Here is a 24,309-nt window from a genome sequence, read left to right as displayed (position 1 = left end):
CTTAAACATTTATCTATTGAAGTGCATGCAGCGCACCGCTTGGCCACTTGGCACAGTTTTAATAGCTATGCATAGCTAGCAGACGCATCAAACGCCAACTATGTATTTCTGTCGGTTCCATGTGCCAGGGGCGGGGGTAGGGGCATTGGGGCGTGTCAATACTTACAGAGACGTCAGCGAGTTGAGATGCTCGAATGAACCAGGCATGACGCATGAAATTTGATTGTCATAAAGATTGCTGCAATTGGAAAAATTAAAAATAAATGTTTAAAGATGTATTCGGATATAAATTAATACATGTAAATGTATATGTATGAATGCCTTGTGGACTTACAGAGTTTTCAGCTGATGAAGTCCGAGGAACATTTTATTCGAAATTTCCTTTATCTTATTCTCGCCCAACTGCAAATCCTGTATGCGCGATGCACCCTCAAAGGCGTTCGGCTCAATGCCAGTCAGCTGATTGCGCTTCAGCTCCAGTTTAACCAGATGCGGCAATCGTCCAAACAGGCCATCCGAGTTAATGCGTCCCAACTCGTTGTCGTTGAGTAAACTATGAAAGCAAATACACACACACATGGTCACGTTTAAGTTGATGTTATATGTAAGCTTCTTAGTCACAATAAAAAACAAAAAACATATTTTTTAATGTTTACATTAATCTTAGAATTAAAAAAGCTTTAAGTGCATCTTTGAATGCAGAAGAAACTAAATTTTTACTAAAAACCATAGTAATACAAGTTAATTAAACTATTTAGAAATAATAATGAATAATAATAGTAAGCAATCTATACACAGGTCTTTTATTTAGATTTTTAAAATACTTTATTGATAATCATTATATATCTTAGACCAATTCGGTTCATTAAGCCATCGGACATAACTTCGAGTAGAAGAGAAGAGGAGAAGAATTTTGCTATAAAAAGCGGTTAGCGAATAATTTATGAACTGCCTTAAGAGGCGCCCATTTAAAGAGGGATAACACTTTTATAAAATGTATTGTGATAAGTATTCTAAGAGTTTGGTCTTGTTGGTAACTTACAGCTCTGTGGTATGCAGTGGAATGTCGCGTGGTATTTCCTTGAGACCACGTCCCGCACAGTCGACCGTCGTGCCCTCGCACTGGCACATGGATGGGCAGTCCGAGTCCATGCGACACTCGCCGGATAGCTTCATTCGCAATTCATCCCAGGAACCTGCACAATTGTCAAGTGGGTGGGTGCGTGGGTGTGAATGTGGGTGGGGGTAAGGGGGTAAGGGGTGGTACGACACAAAGTTAAGACATATTCTTTTACTTGTCTTGTTTTGCCCGTCGGGCGCACTTACATTTGAATTTCTCCTCGCGCAAAGATTCAATGCGCCGGCGATGCATCCGCTTCGGTGACTCACAGCGTGCTCCACTTGTCTCTATGGGATTTTTGTGCAAATAGTCGGCCAGCCAGCGCAGATTGCAGTCACAAATGAAAGGATTCTTGGCCAAATGTCTATACACACACACACACACACACACACACACACAAACACACAGAAACAACCCACATACCAATTCACGTACATATATATGCATATATATTTATTTGTATACATACAAGTATTTTTCGTTGTGTTGCAAATGGAAAGAAAGAAAGAAAGTAGCATTGAGCATTTGTAGTGAATGGAACGAAGGGAGCTGGCGCGGAGAGCAGATGAGCAGCAGGGGGAGAGCAGCAGCAGATGGCGTAAGAAAAGGCAAAACTGTTGTGGGTGGAGGCTTGAGACGTCTTAAAAGTGCACGAGCCCTGCGGCTGCAACGTTTCCGTTGTTTGTTGCTGTTGTCGCCAACGTTTTGAAAACTATTTTCAAAGGCAATCCTTGCCAAAGAGCCTTCCCTGGCGATGCCGTGTGACAGAGTAGCTATAAAATAGCTAGCAACTAAAGTCATCTAATATCATATTGTAATTAGAGAATAAAACTTTACTACGCGAGTTAAATTAGTAGCGACTGAAAAGTTTATAAACTGCTCTGATATTTTGCAACAAATCAATCTCAACGGTTGACTCCAATTCATTTAAAGGAAATTCGTGTGATTACGAATATTAGAAGGCTGAACGGACACATATAATAAGAAATAAATACAAACTTTTGAATTTTTAAAACCCTCGTGCCGTGCATTACTTCTGTATACCAGACTTAAGTTCGAAATGTAGATTAGTCAATTGATCAAAATTGGAATAATGTAGAGGCGTTGCAATGTGGACATGCTAGTAAAGAAGTTCGATTCCCTAAGGGAATTTCAATTTGATGTTTATCGGAACTGGAAATGCAGTTGTTAAGATTAGCCTAAGTGATTTCTATATAGAAGATATCATTTTAACTAGTATAAATTAATTAACATGAAAGTTCACACAGATCTAAATAACATTATTATTAGTATGTACCTCAGTTTTCTATTTTGAACAGCCTGTTATTGTGAAAATATCAATGCGTCCTACCATTGGTCACATTTTTGCCAGCTATTTGGTTTGTGGTTGACAGCCGTGGCAAATATTAAACCCACTCAAGAAAGGCGTAGACCAACTTAAGGCCGCACAGTACTTAAGCTCAGCGCATTTATCGATGCTATATCGTCCCTGCTTCCACCCTTTGGGGGCCGATAGAAAATGCGCCGCCTTTTGTTCGTTGAACATGTTTACGGTTCACAGCCGATATTTGTGGCTGGGGCCCTGGGGACTGCGCGCATTCATAGAAAAGGCGGAGCTGATGTTGTTCGGCTGCTAAACAAATGTCAACGCGGGCCACTGTTGCTGCCAAGTCAAAGGAATTACTAAATGCACTTCAACGGTTTAACACCAAGTGCCTGGGAGCTCCTTCATTCAAAAGCCAAAGGAGCTGCTGGCTCTAAGGGGCGCTTCCCCCACTTGAAACATGCGCTCACCAGCCAAGCCAAAACCAGCCTCTCAATGGGGGCGGCTGTGAGGGCGTGGAAGTTCTTATGCAGCGGCAGACGGGCGGGGCAAGGGGCGTTGTACTTACACCGTTTTGATGCTCTTCATGGCGTCGAATGTGCCATTAGCCAGCGACTGTATGTTGTTGTCGTAAAGTGAGAGCAAGCTGAGGCTATGCAGGTCGCGGAAGGCATCCTTGCGTATGCAGGAGATCTCGTTGGCATTCAGCAGCAGCAGCTGCAGCGAGCTGAGTCCTTTGAATACGCCCGAGGGCAAATCCTTTATTTTATTGCCATACAGCACGCTGCAAGCAAAAGAGAAAAAGCCCGAGTTGAAAAACGACAAAGCAAATGAATAAAACACAAATGGAAATATTGCATAAGTACGAATGGGCATGAGTACGACAAACTGGTGAATGCATACTCTTTTAGATCACTACTATGATGCGGGCTAAAGTAATCGAGAAACTATTCATATTTTAGTTTTTCATTATAGCACAGTCTCATTTGGTTTGGAATAATTGTACTCTACTCTCTGAAGTCCACATGCCCCACAAAATCAAGATACCCTGCACCACATAGGGTATATGGTGGCAGACAGAGCCTGTGCTGCTTCTTGTTTCTGCTGAGGTGGGCTTATGTTGTTGTCATTGCGGGCGGCAACTGGTTTAGTACACAAACAACCTCACACTCTGCCAAAAGGGGGGCAGTGGGCGGGGCAGCACATGGCGGCGAGCACGGGTAATCTGCTGCCTTTTGGTGTTGGCGACGCTTAGCGTAGGCCGATTAGCCCCTCAAGCTCCACCTGAGACCCTTAGGCCCAGTGGCTGTCAGGAGGAGTGTGTGACGGACGGGCAGACGGACGGTCGGACTTACTGACTGACTGACACTTTACACAATCAGCGAAGCGACTGCACATTTTGCTGGCATATGCATGCGCTACTTGTTGCTAATGTGCATCTACTTACAGTGTGGTTAGCTGCTTTAGGCCACTAAGCGCATCGTGAGCAATTCGCGAGATGTTGTTGTTGGACAGATCGATGCGTCGCAGTCGCCGAAAGCTGGAGAAAGATTTTGCTGGCAGTTCGGTGATAAAATTCTGCTCCAAGCGCCTGTTAACGAAAAAGGGGAAGCAGTTACAATTACAATTTAGATTTGTTATCCTTGTGGCTAAACTTACAGCTCGGTGGTATCATCCGGCAGTGTAACGGGTACACTCGTCAGACTCTTCTCACGGCAATCGACGATGCCATCGGCACAGCGACACGGGTGGGGGCAGCTGTTCTCCACGCCGCATTCCATTGGCGCATGCTCGGTGAGACCTGCAAGTGTGTGTGTAGCAATTGTAGCAAGTGTAAAGCAGACGGCATCTCGAGCTGGTTACACCGACTCATTCAGCGAGCCCAGCGCTGAGCCACTCGGCTTTGATTTGATCCACAGCAGTAGCAACCTCGAAGCAGCCTCAGCAGCAGCAGCTACATAATTATGAATGCTACTGCAGCGCGCCAAGCTGCAGCTGATGGCTGTCCCAGCTACAACTTAGGCTCCAACTGGAGCCACAGCTGCCGCTGGTCATAAATGTTTACCCACATAATTCCATAGCATTTTGTACACAAAACGAAAGTCAAACACACGCTAAGAAAATACAACTCTAACTAAGCTGACGAATGCGCTATGCTCTCTCAATTTCCTGTAAGATTGATAACTGAATAAAAGTCAGGTGATAGCTCTTTCCTGTAAGGACTTGGCTTTTCACTGAACTATTTTCCTCTTTTAACAACTTCCAAGATACTTTCCAGTAAATGTTCACCTATTAAGAGCTCGTCAACGCGAAACAATTAACTGAGTTCCATCAAAAATAAAATATGCCATTAAGCAGGCAGCAAAGATCGACTCAAATCAAATCGAATTAACGCCTTATTTAACATTGCGCTATTGGCTAGCTTAAGTACCCAAGAGCCTGATGGAAGTGTGTAACTCTTTATGGCATAGAGCATAACAAGTACAATATAACGATGGATGAAAAACTCGTTTCATGGCATCGTTTGGCGCACATTTTCCGCTTCATTGAACGCCAGAGTTTGGAGCTGTTCATTTGGCTTGGGAGACGAGTCGCGGCGCGTCGTGTCCACTCGAGTCGAGTTGAGTCGAATCGAGTCGATCTATTGGGGGGCTTTTCAAACGCTGCTGTAGCCCGCAGCATCTGCATCCCAAACAAGCAAGCGATGACGGCGTTAAACGTTTTGGCAAACACACTATGATGATGATGCTGATGATGATGCCCTCGCCTCAACCCCTGCAGCCCCCTTCTGTCCCTTGTTGCAGGAGCTGCTGCTCTTGTTGTTGTTGTTGGCTTGAGTGGGCGGCACATTGGGGCGTGCCCATATGACTACTTATGATTTACAATGCTTTGTTCCAGTCAATGCTGGCATATAAAACTAATTAATTTGGGATCGCTCTCTGAGGCCCCACGACATTTGTCCATTTTTGGAGGGCCTCAGCCCCGCAGCGATGTCATGTGGTCCATACCTGAGCATTTGAACTCCTGATCGTGCAGGTCCGCCACGTTTTGGCCCTTCAGTTGCGACGGCGATTGGCAGCGCGTGTAGGGGGCGAGTCGCGGCGCGCTGCGTAGGTAGCGCGACAGCCAGGATAAATGGCAATCGCAGGCGAACGGGTTATCCGAGAGGCGCAGGGCCCGCAATTTTCCCAATCCCCCGAAGGCATTGTGCGGCAGGGCGGTCAAGTTATTATTATTCAGTGTGCTGTACGGGTACAAAAGAGAAGGCAGAAGCGAGAATAAGCGAGACAGAGCCAGAGCTGGGTTAAGAGGTGGGTCTTGCGGGAAAATAAGTTGCATTATTGCATTATCAAGTGAATGCATCTATAGTTGGCCGTATACTAAGGTACACTTAGGGATGGGCTTAAACACAATCGCGTGTGCGCAAAGACTTTTTTTTTACTGTTAGAACTCATAATTCATTTGTTTATTCATTATTCAGTGATTTTCGTTAGCACTGGCTAACAACTATCATAACTCATTCCACAAAATAAATAATAATTTAGGATTGCAAATCTAATCTCAGTATAGCATCAATAGGTCAGTAAATACTACTGATAGTCGAATTGTTTTTGCTATTCAAGTCCTTCGTAATTTTACAACACTATTTATCTATAATTGCATTAACATTCTTGTATACCAACGATTAAGTTAGCTAAATAAGCAGAATGCTGCATTGTGTTTGCCCATCCCTAATTGCAGGGGCGCACAGTACTCACAGTATTTCCAGCTCCAACAATCCCTTGAAGGCATGCTCATCCATACATGTGATTTGATTGTTGTCTAGCTGTAGGCTCCGCAGCGACTGGGCGCCCTTAAAGACCCTCCGGCCGACCGTTGTGATGACATTGTGTGAGATGTCCCTGTCGAGGCGAGTCGAGGTTACCGGGCAGGAAGGCAGGCAGGCAGGAGTCATGTGAGCAGGTGAGCAGGCGGGCAGGCGGCCAAGCGGGAAGAGGAAGGATTTGAAAGTCAGTAAATGCTTTAAATCTATGGGGATACTGCTACACAATAAATATAGGCAGACTATAGATAAATGTAATTGCTACAGATCTACGTTGATTACTTACAATCGCAAAAGACTCGCTGAACTTGTCACAAAGTTTTCAGGTATTGCCTTAAGTCGATTGTTGTTTAGGCGTCTGATTTATAGAGTGAAGTGTTGGGTATATTTTTGGTTTTTGTATTTTTTTGTTTTTGTATTTTTTGTTTGGTGTACGAGCATATTAGATACGCAAAACGAAACGCAACGAAAGTAGAGAGATATGTATGCATAAAACGAAACGAGAAAAAGATACAAAAAGTTAAACTTAAAACTCAACAAAAATCGAATTTCGAGCTATATTGTATATATAATATTATGACTTTATTAATTTTTGATATAGCTATGCGCTATGTGCATCTAGGTCTATAAAGAGCGGCAAATTTTTGGTTAGTTCAACAAGTGAATTAGTAGTAAAAGTATCATGCACTAGCATCGAATCGGCAAGTCATTCGATTTGTCTGCTATCCCAACTTTCGAATCGATGCAGTTCACTACTTACAGTCGCTCCAGTGAAACCAAATCTTGCAATGCATTCTTCTCTATAGTATGGATTTGATTGTCTGTCAGTTGTCTGTGAAATGATTTGTATATATATTAATTTTACATATTAGATAAAATGGATTCATCAATCTTAAATAAAGTTTTATTTATCTATAAAATAATTCAGATCAAATGGAACCGTTTTGTAATATCTTTATCTTTTCGAATGAAGATCTATTCATAGTAAACTACTAAACTTAACGTATTTTTACATGTTTTCCGACATAACCCTCGCCAGTGGCGCTATTTAACCCATTACACAACACATCTGTCTCTAATAAATTTAATTTAGTCATGGAATAAATATTTTTATTTTGCCTAGTTAACGTTTTCCCAATTGCAAAGTGCAAATAAATTCATGATTATCAGTCGTAGGATACACTAAATACATATGTTGTGAGACCAGTTTCGCGCACACTTTCCATTTCAATTTACAGCTAATATCACGGCATTTTGTTTTACTTTGCATGCGACATTTTGCATTTCGTAATGATCAATTTTTGACAGATTTTACTAACGAATATATTGACCAACGGTTGAATACGTGTTCCATGAGGCTTAACAGATATGTAATAGAACTTGTTAAGTTTCTGAATACAACAAGTAAGAAGACTCTAGTCGAGACTGCTTGACTAGGAGATACCCTGAACCCTCCAAGCTGATAAGTCCGCGCTTTGCTAACTGCGCAGTTGGCAGCGACTGCGCTTGGGCTGCGCTGCAGTGTTGGCAATATTATGATTGTTTATTTGTTGAATAATTGCTTTTGTATACATACAATCATAATTAACCTTTCAGAGCGTGATCATCACAAGTTTCTACTACTTGAAATACGTTTTTTATAAATTGGAGAAGAAGGGGGGCGTGGTATCCAAAATTTGTAAATTACTAAATGTGTATTCGTCAAATGTATATATACAGTAAATCTGAAGTCTCTAGATTATCCTCGATAAAAACATATCGAATGAGTTATCGAAAAAAATTTGATAAATTTTGTCTTGCGCATGATATATGCGAGTATCCAGCTCCCTAGCTTTTATAATTTCTGAGGTCTAGGCGTTCAGACGGTCTGACGGACAGACAGACGGGCTATATCAACTCAGCTTGTCACCCTGATCAAGAATATATGTATATACTTTATGGGGTTTGCGATGCTTCCCTTTGCCTGTTGCATACGTTGTCACAAAAACATTACCCCCTGAATTTACATTTACATAATGGGTTCAGGGTATAAAAGATTTTAAAAAATAATTGACGGATTGAATTGATTAAAAAACGATTATCTCTTAGCGAGATACGCCATTAAAATAATTAAACTATTAATATAAGACATATGATATTCTACTTATACTTACAGCATTCGCAGTTTGGTCAAACGCTGAAAATCCGTCTCATATATCACGGTTAGATTGTTGCCCTGCAAATCGCTGAAAATAAAAAGAAAAGGAAAGAAAATACAATTACGAGATCTTATATTTCGAGCTCTTCTTTAATAATGTTGCAACCAAAGTAGCTCGCTAATCGGAATCGGAATAATTGCTTGTAAGACAAAGCACATGAACAACAGCAACAACAACACAGCTACAATCGGAGATATGAATTCAAGCAGCTGGAGAAGATGCAGATGCACTCAAAGCAAACAGACGAAGAGAGAAGGAGAGCTCCGAGAGGAGCTGTGGCTACGGCTGTTGAAAACTCAGCCTTTTGTCTGATAACAAAAATATGATATTTAATCATTTAACATGCACAGGAAGAAAACTCGTTTTTAGTTTTATGATGGCACAGACAGACAAACGGACTGAGATACAGAAAATTTGTTACCTGTAGATGTCATAACAATGAAATGCAACCTAAGAGATATAAAATACCTGCAAAGAGCCACGGACCGTGTGCGCATGCGCAGCCAGCAACAACAACAGCCTCTCGTTGTGCCCGGTGCCTCAGTTCAGCTCAGCTCAGCTGCTTGTTGAGTAAGGTTGGCAGCCAGAGCTGAGCCACAACAGGTAGTAAGACCTTCAGTCCGGGCCCAGAGCCACAGCCACAGCCACAGCCACAGCCACAGACAGAGCCAGAGCAACAGCTACAGCGACAGCCATAGCTACAAACGAGAAATATTTTTCAGCTTAAGCCTTAATGAAACTCGCATCAAGTGGCCGATGAGCGAGTACACTGAGAGAAATACATAGGGCAGAGGTCGCTTATCAAAACTACAAGCGATTGAGAACAAATTTAAGTTGATGTTGCGAAAGCCCTTTCCATTAATTTCATTGCTTTTACTCTGTAACGGTCGATTGGTCCATCATTCATATTGCTTCAGGCATAACAAATATTGTACTTCAACTAGATTAGCTATGTTGCTTATAGTCAATTTGCCACCTTAAGAAGCATTTTCAGTTCAATCTCAGTGTAGCATTATGATCAGGTCCGAGCTGCTACACACAACACACTCACACACACCAGCAGAGTTTTTAATGAGCTTAATATCTTGCCAAGATGTGGGCATCTCTTGCTAAGATTTAACTGATTACGGCGACCCATAGAGATACGCCTGAGACTTGAAACAAAAGACATAAATAAATACAAAAAAAAAAAAAGTTTGTCTTTTCTAATTGCTAGACATTTTTCAACATATTTTTAAAAATAATTACAGTAATCGCAAGTTGTTTTTAAGCTTTCAAGTCGTGGTTCTGTGTGTGCTCAACATTTTCTTTCCCTTGGAGCGCTGTGTTATAATTAAACATTTAACATATAGCATCTGGCATTTAAGTTCATTAAATCATTTGGAGCGTTCACAATTCGGCCACGAAAAAGCTTTGCAGGTTTTAGGGCCCCAATTAGAGCTCAGCTCGAGTTGTTCGCTTCATATTTTCATTCTTGTTTTTTCCCGTTTTGGTTGTCTTTGAAGATTTTGGCAGCTATAAATTAGGCTCACCTTTTTTGAATTTACCTCAACTTGATTTTTTCTACGGCTTTTATTCTAGAGGTGTGAAAGGGCTGTCGGGCACATATTGGGGCTGAGTTCGCCAGGGTTGTGAGAGGTTACCGGCCAAAGTTGTATGCAAAACTGTTTTCGTGTCGATTGCTGAAAACTTGTAGGTGGGAGACTGCTGTGTTGGCTGGTATGCTGACTGACAGACAGCCAGGCCGTTGGTTACCATTCTAATGGTAGCTTCCTTTCGTCTTCCACATATTTCCTATGTAACTATGCCTGTCGCTCTGCTGTGTAATTAAATGGCTAGAATCGGCTGGCCCTGGGTCTGACTCCACATTGCTTTTTGCATTAAGCATTGTTTTTGCTTTTCCAGTGTGCCTTGCCTGTCAATATTTGATGTGCATAGCACACACACACTCCCAGATATGCGCCTCTCCCAATGAGTGTGCATGTGTTTGCCCCATGTACAATCTATGCCAAAATTAGGGTGACCCAACTCTGCTGATGATTATCATAGCTAATATAAATAGTTCTTTTTATTTTTATGTATGTATTCAGTCATTAACGTACCATCAGTTAAAATATCACAAAGAATCCTTTAATTCCAGCAGACTTGTACCTAGTCCGGCAAAGCCTTTCGACAGCTTTTATTACACTTTCATAGCTTTTTAGTGAAAGGGCTACTGTGTTTGCATGACTTCGGTGTGGCTTTAATAGCTCCATCATAATTAAAATAAAACTAATGAATTAACATGCAGACGTGTGCAAAGCCCGGAATTGAATTTACAAATAACTAGTTACAACAGAGGGTTCTTCAACGTAGACTTGCAATTGTCAACCTACAGTTTGGAGTTTCCATTAAAATGAATGAATATTAGCACAAATAAACAAGCAAAATCTTAATTATTACGTAACAGCCGCTTAAGCGAACATATTTTTTTTCTATTACAATTAGAGTCTTGCATCTATTCGTCTCCCCGGAGCTATAAATATTCATTAAAATACTTGAGCTCTCAACATTTTCTCTTCGTGGATTTTAAATAAAACTGTCAATCATATTTTTAAGTATCTCCCCTTTCGACTTGGTGCAGCTCATGTTTCATTTTTCAATTAATTCTCATCCAAGTAGTACTCATATTTCCATTACGCTCTCAGTGACTGCACGAATCTTTTACCTTAATGTTAACATCAATATGTTTATATCTAACTATGTTCTTTCGGGGTTTGTCCATTTATAATTTTCAGTTCTCTCAGTGCTCAGTGCTAGTGCCCCGACTGCTAGTCAGCCATTCAACATTTTCCGTCATAAGTTTTTTGTGGCCTGAAACACCCTGTGCCGGACGGGCGCCTGGTAATATAAAATGCAAATATGCCGTGCATGTTGATATGTTTTCTGTTTCTGTTTTTGTTGTTATTTTCCCGTTTTTTTCCACATATATATATATTTTTGTTTTGTCATGTTCTGGTCGCTTTTGCTTTTTGCATAAAACAAATGTGTCCCTGAGCGCTATTTGAATGCTTAAACTGGGCTATGTTGTTGTTGCTCAACGTTGATATCTGTTATTAATTTATGTAGAGAAAACGCAGCAACAACAACAAAGATTGCTACAGCGCCAGCGCTTGCAACTGCAGCTTTTGAGGTCGCTGCAAAGCAGTCTACAGGTCTGTTGGGGCTCGATAGTAATGGCTCGGCAGAGGGTGTGGCATGGCATGGCCCGGCACTGCACTGTCCAGCGATGGAGCGCTGCTCTGTAGTATTTTGCATACACTTGCTAATTGCCGGCGCGTTAATTTATGTGGCGTCCACGTACGCAGACGTCGGCTTAATGCATTTGCCACTTTGCCAGTGGCATGCAACAATTGCCAAAGTGGCCGCCAGTTGCTGTGCTGGCTGGGCCGCCTGATGCGCTTATGCTGCCTCCTTCGGCGACAATTAATAAACTTAATGGCAATTTAATGTACGACGCCGGAGACAGCACAAGACGACAGATTTGCCGCTGCCTTCAACCATTCGAACTATTCATTCATCCATTTTTCCATTTGTCCATTTACTTCGCTGTTATCGACACGAAATGGTCACGGCTTTATTTGTTTTAGTTGTTGTTGCTTGTCTATGCGTATATACCAGAAGTGCTCAGCTGTGCTCGCTTGTGTTTTGTAAATAAATATTAAATATACATATATATATATATATATAAATATATATATATATATATATTATATAACATATTGAATGCTGTCGTATATATCATTGTCAAGGCTAAAACTAGCTCATGCAGTTCGCAATCCAAATAGATATACAGATAACAGCCACATATGTGTGTCTGTGTGAAATTACTATCTGTGTGTGCTGGATTATCATATCAGACCCAACCCATCTATCTACATAAAACAGTGTTATATAAACAGCTACTTATTTCAGTTCGTTATCAGCATCAATTTATTTATATAATATAAAATATTTATACGGCCCGTTCGAGTATTTATCTAACCAGATATTCATATATGTACATATTATAGCTTTGGCCTGACCAACTGATTATATATTTCTTTAATAACTATTTCACCCTCAAAAAATAATTTGAAGCTCTTAACGAACTTTATTCGCTAATTATACCCTGAACCCATTGAAAATGGGAAATCAGAGCTTTAGTTCTGCCTGTCTGATCGCGACGATCTCAGAAGATATCGAAGAAGAAGAGCTAGCGACTTGAAATTTATATACTCATTCACGGAAGTGAAATGAGTATATTGGTTTTGTGCAATGTCCGTCTCTCTGTCCGTCCGTCTGTCCGTATGAAAAAAGTTTATTTCGGCGCTATTGAAGCTAGAGATTTGAAATTTGGAACACGTACTCGTATATATATGTTATGCCAGAAATCTTATTAGTTGATGAGCTAGAAAGCTGAAATTTGAAATGTAGAGCCGCATCGACAAGATCATGATCTATGGCGGATATATGTCAACCCATAGGAGGAGTGGTAAACCGTAAACTTGTTTTATAACTGCTCTAGTTGATACTTTCACATATGCATTTTAAAAATATATTTAATCTCTTACGAAAATATTTTGCCCTTTCTTTTTAAATTTAATGAATTGGTTTCTTAGCAGTTTAAACAGTTTTGCTTAGTAAAAAATGCTCGGCTACAATCGTTTTTAATTAAGCTTGACTAGGTTTTATCAACATTTAAGAATGCCTATAGATTGTGATCATGTCTAAAGACTTCCAAAATACGCAGGCTTTGTTATTATTAAACAAAAATTTTAAGCTTACAAAATTATTCAAATGTCTTTGTTTAAAAGTTTATAAATACATTATTTAAAGTATCTTTGTATTTGTAGAGACCAACAAGTCCATAAAGACCGAACCACGTTTGAGTTCCCAGGCATATCATAGACAGACAGACGGTTAATACACTCTATTGATTTTGACCATGTCAGATAATAGTAAAAAAGCATTATTTACCAACATCAAAACTAGATAATCTATACACTATTTATACCCTGAACCCATTGAAAATGGGAAATCAGGGTATAATGGTTTTGTTGAAATGTATGTAACAGGCAGAAGGAGGCGTGGCAGACCCCACAAAGTATATATATTCTTGATCAGCACGACGAGCTGAGTCGATTTGGCCCTGTCCGTCTGTCTGTCTGTCCGTCCGTCCGTCCGTCCATCCGTCCGTCTGTCCGTATGTATGAACGCGTCGATCTCAGAAGATATAAGAGCTGGAGACTTCAACTTTTTTTTTAAATGTCCGTATCACTAAAAAACGATAACTCATTCCGATACTTTTTTATCGATAAAAAACCTTATCGAAGATCACTAAAATAATTATATCTCTTACATCTTTCAAGCTAGAGTCTCCAAATTTAAAATGTATATTAAATGTATATGTATATTAAGAACGTAATCATAATGTTTAAATGTATGTGTATACCGAAGCACAAGTCTCTAGTATTTGATATACGACTTTTACAAAGATGACGGTGAGGGGGTGGATTTAGGGGTGGGGGGTAAATTTTAACAAAAACCGAAATTGTATGACATGCGTCTTAATATATATTTAAAATTTGGACACTCTAGCTATAATGATGTAGGAGATATAATTCTTTAACTGACTTTCGATAAGGTTTTTTATCGATAAAAAAATATCGGAATGAGTAATCGTTTTTTAGTGATAAACTCGATATGCGCGCGATATATACGGACATTAAAAAAAAAATTGAAGTCTCTAGCTCTTACATCTTCTGAGATCGACGCGTTCATACATACGGACAGACGGACGGATGGACGGACGGACGGACAGACAGACAGACAGACGGACAGGGCCAAATCGACTCAGCTCGTCGTGCTGATCAAGAATATATATACTTTGTGGGGTCTGCCACGCCTCCTTCTGCCTGTTACATACATTTCAACAAAACCATTATACCCTGATTTCCCATTTTCGATGGGTTCAGGGTATAAAAAGAAAGAAAGCTCCAGTCGTAAATTTCGAAATTTTTGTATTCATCATATGTATATATACAGTTAATCTTGATTCTCCAGGTCTGAAAGTGTGGCTGAAAAAACAAAATCAATTTTTGATGATCCTCGATAAAAAAGATATCAAAGGATTTATCGTATTGGGTAAACACGAGTATGCTGCCAAATTTCAGCTGTCTAGCTTTTGTATCTTCTGAGATCGACGCACTCATACGGACGCAAGCACGGACGGATAGACGGACAAGGCTATATCGGCTCAGCTCGTTGTGCTGATCAAAAATATACATACTTTATGGGGTCTGCGATGATTCCTTCTGCCCGTTACATACTTTTACACAAAACCATTATTACCTGATTTCCCATTTTCAATGGGTTCAGGGTATAAAAACAAATTTCGGAAGTCAAATATTAGATTACATTGTTCACAGCCTGAAGCAAAGAAACCCTTATCAAGCTGGTTAAGATAGTCCACTTGTCGGGGCGTATTTTTTGAAACACCTTTCCCCGAAGAAATTCTTTTGATTTCAGTTGATTTTATTAAATTCCTTTTCATGGCTTCTGAAAAGTCTGCTCACATACCTAATGAATGCTAGATATATATTTATGTAAATCAAGTGTTAACTCATATACATCGATAGTTTGATTGCAGCAGCTAATAGTTCCGCAAAGTAAGTATATAATCGATATTTATAGACATTTCCTTCAAGTGACAGCATTTAAGATTCACGGGGCTTCATCCTCTTGCTGTTGTTGTTGTTGTTGATTTGATTGTCATTTGATTGGCCATTCCCTAGTTGTAAGTAGATGTATAAAAATATATATTTTTTAATACTCACAGTCTTTCCACATCCGCTGATATTTTTCGCGGCACCTGCGTTAATCCACGATGCGAGCAGTCAACGGTTAATCCGCTGCATGAGCAAACCCGCGGACAGCGCGCCTCCGTGATGACACCCACTCCGCCGCCGGGTATGTGAATGCCCACGGAGCCCAATCCGCCGCTGGCGATGGCTGAGCTGCCGAAAACGCTCGAATACGGTTCAGCTCGGACCATGACAGCAGTTAGTATTAGCAGCAGTAGCAGGGGCCGGAGCATGGGCAGGGGTCGGGGCAGGGACTGGGACATGGGCAGGGGCAGGATTAGAGCCTTAGCTCTCGCCGCGATTGTCGCTGTGGCTTTACAACGCGTCGGTGGTTGCAGCGTTGACGGTGTCGTCGTCCTGGACGGCGGCGCCATTGTGGCACATTTATAAGCAACGTGCCTAATTGAAAGTATCGAGTGCGTATGCGGACGCCACTTTGTCAATAGCAATCACGTTTCCACAAATATTTGCGCAAGGCAAAAGGATTGTTGTCGTTTCCCTGCTTTTCACGTATTTATCTCTATATATATTTATACATATATATGTCGGTGTGTGTATGTATTTGATTTTTCACGACGGAGCATTGGTTTGATGCATTTCGTTGTTCGATATTCGTTTGACGGTTTCGTTGTTATTGTTATTGTTCCTCGGAGCGCTCCCGGCACTCACTCTATTTTATTTATTTCGATTTTTGCAGCCCGTCGCGACCGCGCTCTTCATCAGAACTGTGAGCAGCTGCCCAGTTGCAACGGCAATGGCAGCGGCGAGTGACGATTCGAGAGAGACGAGTAACGAGCGACGAGCGAACGCGTAGGTAGCCGGAGCCGTCCACTTAGCTAGGTAGGTGCGGTGCGGTGCGATGCGTCCAGCCGGAAATGCGCTGCGACTTGGTTGTTGTTGTTGTTGTTGTTGTTGGTTGCTTTGAGATACGCACGCACTGGCGCTGGCACTTGGCTGTCAGCAGTTCAGAGACGCCTCGTCGGCAACTTCATCATGAGGTCCGTTCGGCTGCGACCTGCTGCGCGCATCTGCAACGAAATAGTAACAGAGATAGAGAGACAATGAGAGCGAGAACGAGAACGAAAAGACGAGCGAGAGCATCGAGCTGAACGTCAGGAAAAATCATGAGAAATCATCTATAAATTCGGCAAGCGTGTCTATGTCAATGCAATGGCAGGAAATTGTTACGGACTGCGATATAAATACACGAACTAACACAGACAGACAAATATATATCTATATACATGCATACATATGTATGTCTATATCACGAATGCCGCACTTTATGTCACTTAAATAAAAAATAAAATTTAACTGAAACTAATTTGACAGCTTCTATTTGAGGGGCTGTACCTAAAGTTCTTAGCATTTGTTTGTTTTGTGGAAAACAATAAAAATTACAAAATACAAAAAAATTCATCTTTCATATTTGTAGTTGTTCTCCTTTTAATTTCAATTTCGACTGAAAACTCGCATTCGTCAGACATGAGCAACTATCATTTAGTTCCCATTTCATATCTACCTTTTGGTCTTAAGTCTGTCGATCATTGTTGAGGGTTAGTTTTTCCTCTCTTTTGTTTTTATCGAACCACCTGTCAGTAGCAGTAGCTGACAGCTCCAAAAGCAAGAAGACTAATCACCCTAGTCCTGGAGATATTATTATAGAATCTTGCACCGCCAACATATGTTTCCCTGAGTACCCGAAGAACCTATAGCTATAGCATGCAGACGACACACAGGAGGAAAACAAAATAATGACTCAACTGGCGGCCTCCATAATAAAAGAGAGAACATGTGTTTTGATAACTTTGCAACTATGCCCCAGCGTAATTACTCAGAATTAGAATGTATGCTGATTAGGCAATTCCGCAGTCATTCACTTAAGCAATTCTTTTGTTAATTAGATTCACATTCTTCTATGGAATTTTAAAAGCCTACGCTCAATCTTCAACTAACCTGAACTAGTTTCCCCTCATTTGAAGCTGGCTGTACAACATAAAATTAGATTTAAGACCTTAAGTGACTACTTTGGCTCAATTAAATCGGTGTCTAGAAATTGTATTTGCCGTCGTCGTCTTCTTCTAAGTAATGGTCCTCAATCTGTTAGTTTGTGAGCTCTTTCACTCAAAATCAGTCACAAACTCTACGCTCAACCGTTGCCCAAATCAGATCTATATTTAGTGCACTTGTGCACTGTGTGGTCTTGAAGCCCTCTCCCTCTGCCGATTTGCCAGCATCTCCATCACCATCTGCCTCTCCCTCTCCCTCGCCCCTTCGGTTCCAATACCATCTGTGTGCCATGCCTCCGAGTGTGGCACACTTCCCGCTGTCTCCTGTTTGTCTGTCATGTTATGTATTTAATTTGCAAATTGACATGTTAAATATACGCTCTGTCCCCTCTCTACCTCACTGTCTCTGTCTCGCTCTCTATGTCTCATCCCTGCATTCTCGATACCATATATAGATATTAATTGTTTAAATTAACATTCGGATGGCTGACAGCAGCGATTGACTTCAAATTTGATTGAGAATATGAATGATAACGAGACATAGCTCTAGCTCGAGTAATCACTAAGAGCCAAGGGAGGAATGGGGATGCTGAGGGGAGCCACCTGTCAAATATTCTTAACAGGCAATCAACGAAACTCAATGAACACTGCTTGGCAAATGTAATTTAACAAGCTTGGGAAAGTATTTATGTGCTCTCTACCAGACGATAATATGCGGGAGACTTGATTGACTTAAGAGGCATTCAAATAATTGAGATCTCTGCACAGAGTCTTTAATATCAGCGTTGCGAATAAATATCGTATCAACAACATAGTCTAGTGATTGCATGGAAATATAACATATAGAGTATATAGTGAGTTTACTGTAATAAGATTAATTGGATTTCGCATCGTCAAGTTGAGCTCTAAGCTTCGACTCAATCAAAGGGTGTTTAAGAGTTGAGCACATCAGCCCAAGGAGCACCTCCTGCTTTTGTGCTGAAACAAGTTGGATATTCGTATGGAGCTGCCTATCAAAGGCATGCCAAACACAAGCAGGCAGGCAGGCAGGCAAGCAAGCAGGCAGCCACCCACCATCCATCCATCCATCCATTCGAAGAGCCTTTAATCAAAAATTTATCATTTCTCTAGCACAAAAATATTTTTGCTGCAAAGGCATGCCTTTCTTCCTGTAACGATGATGATGTTGACAATGCTGATGATGATGATTATAAAGAGAGAACGGAAGTGTGGGGTAGAATGTTCAAAAGATGTAATCACTGCATTGTCACCAACCGGAGACGGGCCTCAGTCTCAAAACTCAGATTCAGCTTCTGTCATTTGGCCGAGAAAGATTGTGTGTGGGGTGTGTGTGTGTGTGTAGGCATGGAGGCAGCATTCAACTCTCTTGAGTTTCATATGAAAAACATAAATCAGTGAAATTCTATACATGCCAATGATTGTCTACTCTTTGGCTTCGGCACACACACAAAAATTCCAGCAGCAAAATTCAATGCATGCCAATAACTCGTTACTCGTGCCATAAACCAAAAGGCCAGAAAGCAAATGCCACTGTCCGGGAACTTGTATACAAGTCTAATGAAAAGACCACAGCTTTGTCTGGCGGGCAGGCGGACAGACGAGCTGGCGGAAGGCAACAGCTCAACCGAACCACAATCAGCACCACAATCCCGCCCATCTCCCACACTGGCTGTCCGGGTTTATTAAGATAACGCGTGAAAAAGCGAGTGACATTTGGGCAAACAGTGAAACGCACTATTCAAATAGTGCTGCTAAGGAGAGCCCTGGCTGGCGTTGGGTCTGGATTAATGAACATCAGCAACTAGGAATCGCCTTGAAACAATAGATTTATATGGAGCCACTGGCGCTCTTTACATCTCTATAGTTATGCCCACAATCTGTTGTTTGGCGAAATGGCTGGCCCCTCGGGCCACGGGCTCTTGTGGATTTTCCAATAAATTACGCTTAAGTATGCACTTAATTCAAATAATGCCAAGTTGCACGCCTTCATCTAGCAGGGGCCGGGGCCAAGAGGGCCACGGGAGCAGGGACTACTTGTCGTGTGCTGCCCTCAAGTGATTTGTTTTTGTGTGGCTTATACAAGCTGGGCCCCTCCATCCAGGAGAATAAGTGTGTGCCTGCGTGTGTGTATGTATTTACCATTGCTTATGACATGTGTCAAATTCGTATTCTGCTCCTATCAACTTGTCTGGCTCAGCTGTCCAGATAAGCGGCATCAGAGTCGGGGCTCAGGGTGAACTTCATGAATGTGTTGATATTTTTTATAAACACAGAGTCGAAGGGATTAAGCTGCAGTCAGCAGAGTGAAAAACTGCACGAGTTGTAGCCTTCATCAAGAACATTACGAGAAGAGCAATTGTCCGCAGGCCACAGGCAAACCAAAATAACATCCCCAAAGACCCAAAGACGGACCGTGGCTTTATCTTGCGTATAGGAGTATCAATCATAACTAGATTTAGTAGCACTTAAACAAATAATAAACAAAAGCAACAAAATTCACTTAAATATTGACAAGACAAACAAGATATAACAAAGTCAGAAGCCGATTGGTAAGTTCAGGAAACTACACAACAATTTCAACAAAACTGAGTCAATGCGTATTTAGACAAGCAAATGTATTTGGAGAGCAGCAGCCTCAATTCACTCAACTCGCTAAAGCAAAAACCACTTAAAATCGTGAAACAAAACAGTATCTCATTCACGATTTTCAATTGCATTCAATCTTTGATTATAATGGATATTTCATTTAAAACTGCATCTCAACAAAAACAATAATATGAGAATGAGTTGTTTAATGTTTATATATATATTTATATATATATATACAACCATATGTAGTTCTTAGATAGCTATTTATTGAAATTAAAAAATTAATCAGTTTACAATTTACACATTGCTGTCCATACTTCTATCTTTTATCTTATAAATCTATCTAAAGCATTTTTCCGTTTAAGTTGAATTTACTGAAAGGTCTATTAAGTATATTGATTTGAAGGCTAGCATAGCCATTCAGCTGGAACTGCTGCGAAGTATGACAATACTTAAGACTAATTAAAGGCCTTGCTTTTCCATGTAACATTATATCTATTCATCTGGACCACGTACAATGTCCAGCTGCATTTTTTCACTCGTGCTCTAGCATTTCCGCCGTCTCTTCCATCAGCATCCACAATGTGACACACTGTGAGTGTGTGCTCCCCCGCAACTCCTGCGAGTGCATTGCCAGTTAGCATTACAGATGATGCTTAAAAGGAAAGAAAAGGAAAGGAAAATAACCCCTTTTCTGTGTACTACGTTATATGCATGTTACGAGCATGAAGCGTGGTCAGCGCTCAATGAATTGTATTAAGGCAATGCCACTGATGGAGACGGAATGAGTAAGTGACAGACTGAGACTGAAAGTCCCAGCGTTTTTCTCTCTCTTCATTTTATTATTATTATTCGTAAGCCCATCTTCAGAGCCGGAAGTGTCGCATACTTTAACGGATACACCGGCTTAATTATGTGCATAACATACTACGTACACATAAGTATATAAGTATATTCCGATGTGTGTATGTCTGTAAATCCCTAGACAGTGTCGTGGCATGAAATGACAAAACACGTACATTAATTGCTCCACATTCATACATTCATACAGCTGGAGCCAGAGCTAGTCTGAGTTACGTTATAGAGCAATGAGTGTCCCCCAGGAGATGCTGGGTAAAAAGAAAGCCAGCGCTAAGGTCTCGACAAAGCCAACCAGGCTTATAATTTATTAATCTATGCATAGCATATACACACTTACACACACGCTCACACACCCATACACTTGCACAGCAACTGGGAGCTGCATAACAACAAAAACGACTACAAAAACAAATAATTCCATTTCATGCCGCTCAACTTTCTACGTCTCTGGCAATGCTGAATCCAGGTCCAGGTTCAGCTCCAGCTCCAGGTCCAGCGACAGCTCCAGCTACAGACACTACATGTCACTTTAATCTCTTAGAAGTGTCACTTTTGCAGCTCTTCAAGTGTTTGTGGGTTGTCTCTTTGCCTTTTGGCGGGGGCGATGTAAACAATGTGCTGCCGCTAGTTGAATTTGAATTTTCAATTTTGATAAGCAACAAAAAGCATAATAACACATCAAATTGCATGCGGAGCGGAAAGGGCGATAGCGAGGGCGATCGAAAGAAGAGAGAATAGGAATTGAGGATACGACTGCTTTATGTGCTAGATATAATACTATTCGGCCCAAGGTCTGCCTTCGGATGCGAACCTTATGGTAATGAAATGAAGCAGCTGTTTTTGAAAACTAAATTTGAATACAAGTCATCTCACAGTGGGGCAAGTTGTGTATAAAATTGAAAGCGGAATTCAGTTTGTCGCCGTTGTTTTCTACAATGAGGGTTAGTGGTAAATAATATTCAGAGTTATTTAAAAAATGTATTATTGGCTATAAATAAAAATATGTACTCGGTCTGAAGTGTCAACTTAATCTATTTTGTATTATTAACAGCAATCGATCAATTTACATACATTTGTTAGCAATTCATAATATTTTCAAGGACTATAATTACAAATTTAAATTAAGATTAGTAGAACTTTATGTCCGATTTTATAGCTTTTTTGTCAAGGTGAAAATATGACAAATATTTATATATTTATTATAAGCCTCGTTACACTGTGCTTTTCGTTTCGATTTACATTAGATACCGCAGCGGCTGCAGCAACAGCTACAGACAGTGAGCGAGACAAGTTGACTGACTACTTGAGCAATCAAATTCAATTTATGCCAACAGCCACACATTCATTTTCATTTTCATTTATAATTTCATATTCAGTTTTCGTTTCTTGATCAACCCAAGTGACGCTGACGATGGGCGATCCAGTGTCGCTGGCACCTCAAAATTAGGCGGTACGGAGAAGCAGAGCCGCGGGGGCAGACGCTGGATAGGGGGAGCTGCGTTGGAGTCTTATGGCAGATTATGCTGCACTATTTGATTTCGACTTGATTTGGATTTATTATGACAATGGCGCCTCAAGTGCCGTTGCTGTGCTTATCTTTTGTTTGTGTTTCTTTATATACTCGTACTTGTAATTGTATTTGTATTTGTATTTGTGTGGGTTCATCCAAAAAATGCTTGAAATTACTTAAGTTTACTTCTTCTCCCCGCTGCTCATTTGTAGTTTCTTTATATGTGGGGTTATAGCATTAACATCAGCTGGGCCCCCCAACTTATTATAAAGCTGAAAAAAAAGCAAACAACACCGAATTTCCATCTTAGGTTATAAAATTTGTCGTGCTATTTCACAAATGAATAAAACCGGCAAAGAAGAGAAAAAGTATTCGACTTGGACTAGCCCTCACAGCAGCGCCCCGTTCCATGCTCATGCTTAAGCGCAAGCCCAGTCCCAATCCCATCCGTGGCGCAGCACCAGGTGCATTGCATTGCTCTTGAGGGCCGCTTTGTTTTTGTCGGGGTTTACGGGGTCAGGTAGTTTCGGCTGAATGCCCGAGCATTGTTTTTCATCACGCTACAGGGAATTCAGCGATACAGAGCAACAGCAACAACAAGAACAGCTACGAGAACAACAACAGAGGTTCTAACTACATACGCCAGCCAGGCCGTCTCAGCGCAACTCACTGCTGCATGCGTCACAAGGATTAGGACTTGTGCAGGTAGTAAATTTTCCAAACACGAGAGTCGCCGCAGAGCTACAAAAAGTCAGAGGCAAACGAGGCCAGCATTAAATGGTACTTGGTGTCATAAATTTATGGAAAATGGGTATACAATATTACGTTTCGCAGCCCTCAAAGAGAGAGAGAAAGAGAGAGAGAAGGAGAGAGAGAAAGAGAGAGAGAAAGAGAGAGCGAGAGGGAAAGAGAGAGAGCGAGATAGAAAGAGAGAGTGAGAGAGAAAGAGAGAGCGAGAGGGAAAGAGAGAGATAGAGTGAAAGATTGAAAAACTGAAGCAGAAGTCGAGAAAATCTTAGAAAAGAGAAATGAAATAAAAAACGGTATTTTTTTAAATGCCATGCCCCTAAAGAGACGTAGCAATATTTCTTGCGGACATATATCTGTCGAAATAATTCTCTGTCACTCTCAGATCTGAGTTGGGCCTTCAGCAGGCGCACATGCTGGAAAACATGTCCACAGCAAAGGACGCCAAATTCGCCTTTAGAAAGCCACCAGAAATTGGGTCGTTCTCTCAGAGTGAAAATTAAATCGAGTCAGTCCTCCACATACTCGATTGCCGCTGGCGTACCACAGGTCAGTATCCTCGCTCTATTTCTTTTTTGCATCTTCATAGGTGATGCTCCTCTCCCTGATGCTTCAGGCTTTGGAGTTTCCTCAAATTCAACTCTGGAGGCAGCCTATGCGGACGATATCTGCGTGATGGTGCCAACAAAGTCCAGCTCCGCAGCGGCGGAAATTCCCCAAGATTTCATTGACTCTTTCGTATAATGGGAGAACAGGTGGAATATAAACACGTAAGAAAGCTCTAGTCGAGACTGCTCGACTACGAGATCCCCTGAACCCTACAAGCAACTGATATTTCAATAATAGTTAGCACACACACACGCACACGCACAGACACACACACATACAAACAAATACACGCACACACATACACATACAAATAAACACACGTATACCCACACACACACGCATATACAGGCGTTTGCGCCTTGGTTGCGCTGCAGTGTTGGCAATATAATGAGAACTTATTTGTTGAATAATTTAATTTCTAGACGTACGATCGTACGTACGTACTTTCAGAATGCAATCATAATGTTTAAATGTATGTGTATACCGAAGCACAAGTCTCTAGTATTTGATATACGACTTTTACAAAGATGAGGGTGAGGGGAGAGATTTAGGGGTGGGGGTAAATTTTAACAAAAATCGAAATTGTATAAAATTCATCTTAATATACATCTTAA

General features: G+C 41.0%; 2 protein-coding genes and 1 long non-coding RNA gene across 3 annotated transcripts in view; all 3 read right to left on the bottom strand.

Moving 5' to 3' along the window:
- Diap2 (Death-associated inhibitor of apoptosis 2) overlaps positions 1-24,309 on the bottom strand; it is an 84,757-nt gene that overhangs the window by 14,242 nt on the left and 46,206 nt on the right. The window lies entirely within an intron of this gene.
- sli (slit guidance ligand) overlaps positions 1-24,309 on the bottom strand; it is a 45,503-nt gene that overhangs the window by 14,242 nt on the left and 6,952 nt on the right. Inside the window, 13 exon segments of the mRNA XM_089261064.1 lie at positions 167-238; positions 335-553; positions 1,043-1,196; positions 1,327-1,484; positions 3,013-3,228; positions 3,892-4,035; positions 4,104-4,245; positions 5,453-5,688; positions 6,203-6,346; positions 6,554-6,625; positions 7,028-7,099; positions 8,421-8,492; positions 15,323-16,377. Coding sequence (XP_089117190.1) covers positions 167-238; positions 335-553; positions 1,043-1,196; positions 1,327-1,484; positions 3,013-3,228; positions 3,892-4,035; positions 4,104-4,245; positions 5,453-5,688; positions 6,203-6,346; positions 6,554-6,625; positions 7,028-7,099; positions 8,421-8,492; positions 15,323-15,723 — 2,102 coding nt within the window. The 5' untranslated portion in view covers positions 15,724-16,377.
- On the bottom strand, positions 9,647-10,760 carry LOC149091255 (uncharacterized). Its single transcript, XR_016197046.1, has 2 exons — positions 10,568-10,760; positions 9,647-10,495 (listed from the first exon to the last, which is right to left on the bottom strand). It is a non-coding gene; the product is annotated as an uncharacterized LOC149091255 (long non-coding RNA).

This window comes from Drosophila navojoa, chromosome 5 (assembly GCF_054131105.1).
Source record: "Drosophila navojoa isolate 15081-1374.11 chromosome 5, UAZ_NAV_1.0, whole genome shotgun sequence".
In the NCBI taxonomy this organism is placed as follows: domain Eukaryota; kingdom Metazoa; phylum Arthropoda; class Insecta; order Diptera; family Drosophilidae; genus Drosophila; species Drosophila navojoa.
The sequence above is the reverse complement of the archived record's forward strand: the minus strand, read 5'-3'. Positions and strand labels throughout refer to the sequence as shown.